Genomic DNA, 1347 nt, shown 5'->3' on the forward strand with positions numbered 1-1347 from the left:
CCCCAAAAAAAAAAAAGAGTCCTGGAGGTTCCTTCTGCCTCCTCCCAGGTAGCTTCCACAGGTGGGAACAGCCTTGCCCTTAGAGTGTACAGTTTCCCAGGGGAGTCCTGAAATCAGCAATGATAACAGAGGGGGGCCAGCAGATGGCATGGTGATTAAGAGGGCTGGATCCCACATAGCCAACTATGTGGTTCGAGTCCTGGACCCAGCGGCTTGAAACAAGCCAGGCGCATGTGCCTGTGTGCCCAAAATCTCGAGAGGAGAAGGGAGAAGAGATTGTGCTGTGACCTTCTCTGGGAGTTGCTTTCTCATTTTCTCTCCCTCTCTGTCTGTCTGTGTGTCTGTCTCTGGCAAACGTGTGCCCTATAGCACACACACACACACACACACACACACACACACACACAGAACAGAGTGAGACAGCGAGTGCTCTGAAGAGCCAGGCCTGGCTGGGATGGGCAGAGAGCACAGCGGACACCCAGGTGCCCTCTCTCCGGCCTTTCCCACTGCACACGCAGCTCTCTGGGAGCACAGGGAAATGTGTTCAGCCCCAGGGCCTTCTACAGAAGAGGCCCTGCAAAGCCCTACTCGCATGCTGGGCTTTTACAGGTGGTTTGTTTTTTAGTTCTAGGTGAGGGGGGAGGCCAAAATATCACCCTGAATTTCCCCAAACCACTTCTGCTCCCAACTAGCCTAACTATGTGTGGAAAGGGAAGGAGAAATGAAGCAGCCCTGAACTTCTTTTCCGGCAGTAGTTTAGGTTGACCTCAGGCTGGTCATTTGGGCTCTCTGGAGCTGATCTCTCCATCTGGAGGAAACGTGGGGATACCTTCCTGGAAGAGCTGTGGGTTTGCAGGAGACAGACTGCTCTGTCCGCGGCTGGGCCCCGTGTGCAGCACCTGGGCCCACAGGTGGTTTGCCCTTCCGCCTCTCCGACCTCACACCCTCTGAGCGAACAGAAGAGAAACATGGCCCCCTCTGGGTTTTGCCACTGAGGAGGGAGAAGAATGTGGCAGAGTTTGGGAGGGGCCTGCCCGGGATTGGACTGAGGCTCTGAAATGACGACTCAGGCCTTCTGGGAAGGGTCTCCCTGAGGCTGTCTCTGGTGGTGGCAGTATGGGAGGGACCCTCCTCACCCGCCATTTCTCATCCACAGACATGGCCAACCTGTCCCTCCACGACCACGATGGCTCCAGCGGCGCCTCTGACCAGGACACGCTGGCCCCTTTGCCTCACCCGGGGGCCGCCCCTTGGCCCATGGCGTTCCCTTACCAGTACCCACCACCCCCGCACCCCTACAATCCCCACCCTGGCTTCCCGGAGCTGGGCTACAGCTATGGCGGGGGC

General features: G+C 57.6%; 1 protein-coding gene across 1 annotated transcript in view; it reads left to right on the forward strand.

Moving 5' to 3' along the window:
• The window catches only part of DVL3 (dishevelled segment polarity protein 3), a 16975-nt gene that overhangs the window by 14260 nt on the left and 1368 nt on the right, over nucleotides 1–1347 (forward strand). Inside the window, exon 15 of the mRNA XM_006160787.3 lies at nucleotides 1157–1345. Within this exon, the coding sequence (XP_006160849.1) occupies nucleotides 1157–1345 (189 nt within the window). The remainder of the gene's footprint in view (nucleotides 1–1156; nucleotides 1346–1347) is intronic.

The sequence above is a fragment of the Tupaia chinensis genome, unplaced genomic scaffold, assembly GCF_000334495.1.
Source record: "Tupaia chinensis unplaced genomic scaffold, TupChi_1.0 Scaffold000708_1, whole genome shotgun sequence".
NCBI lineage: Eukaryota > Metazoa > Chordata > Mammalia > Scandentia > Tupaiidae > Tupaia > Tupaia belangeri.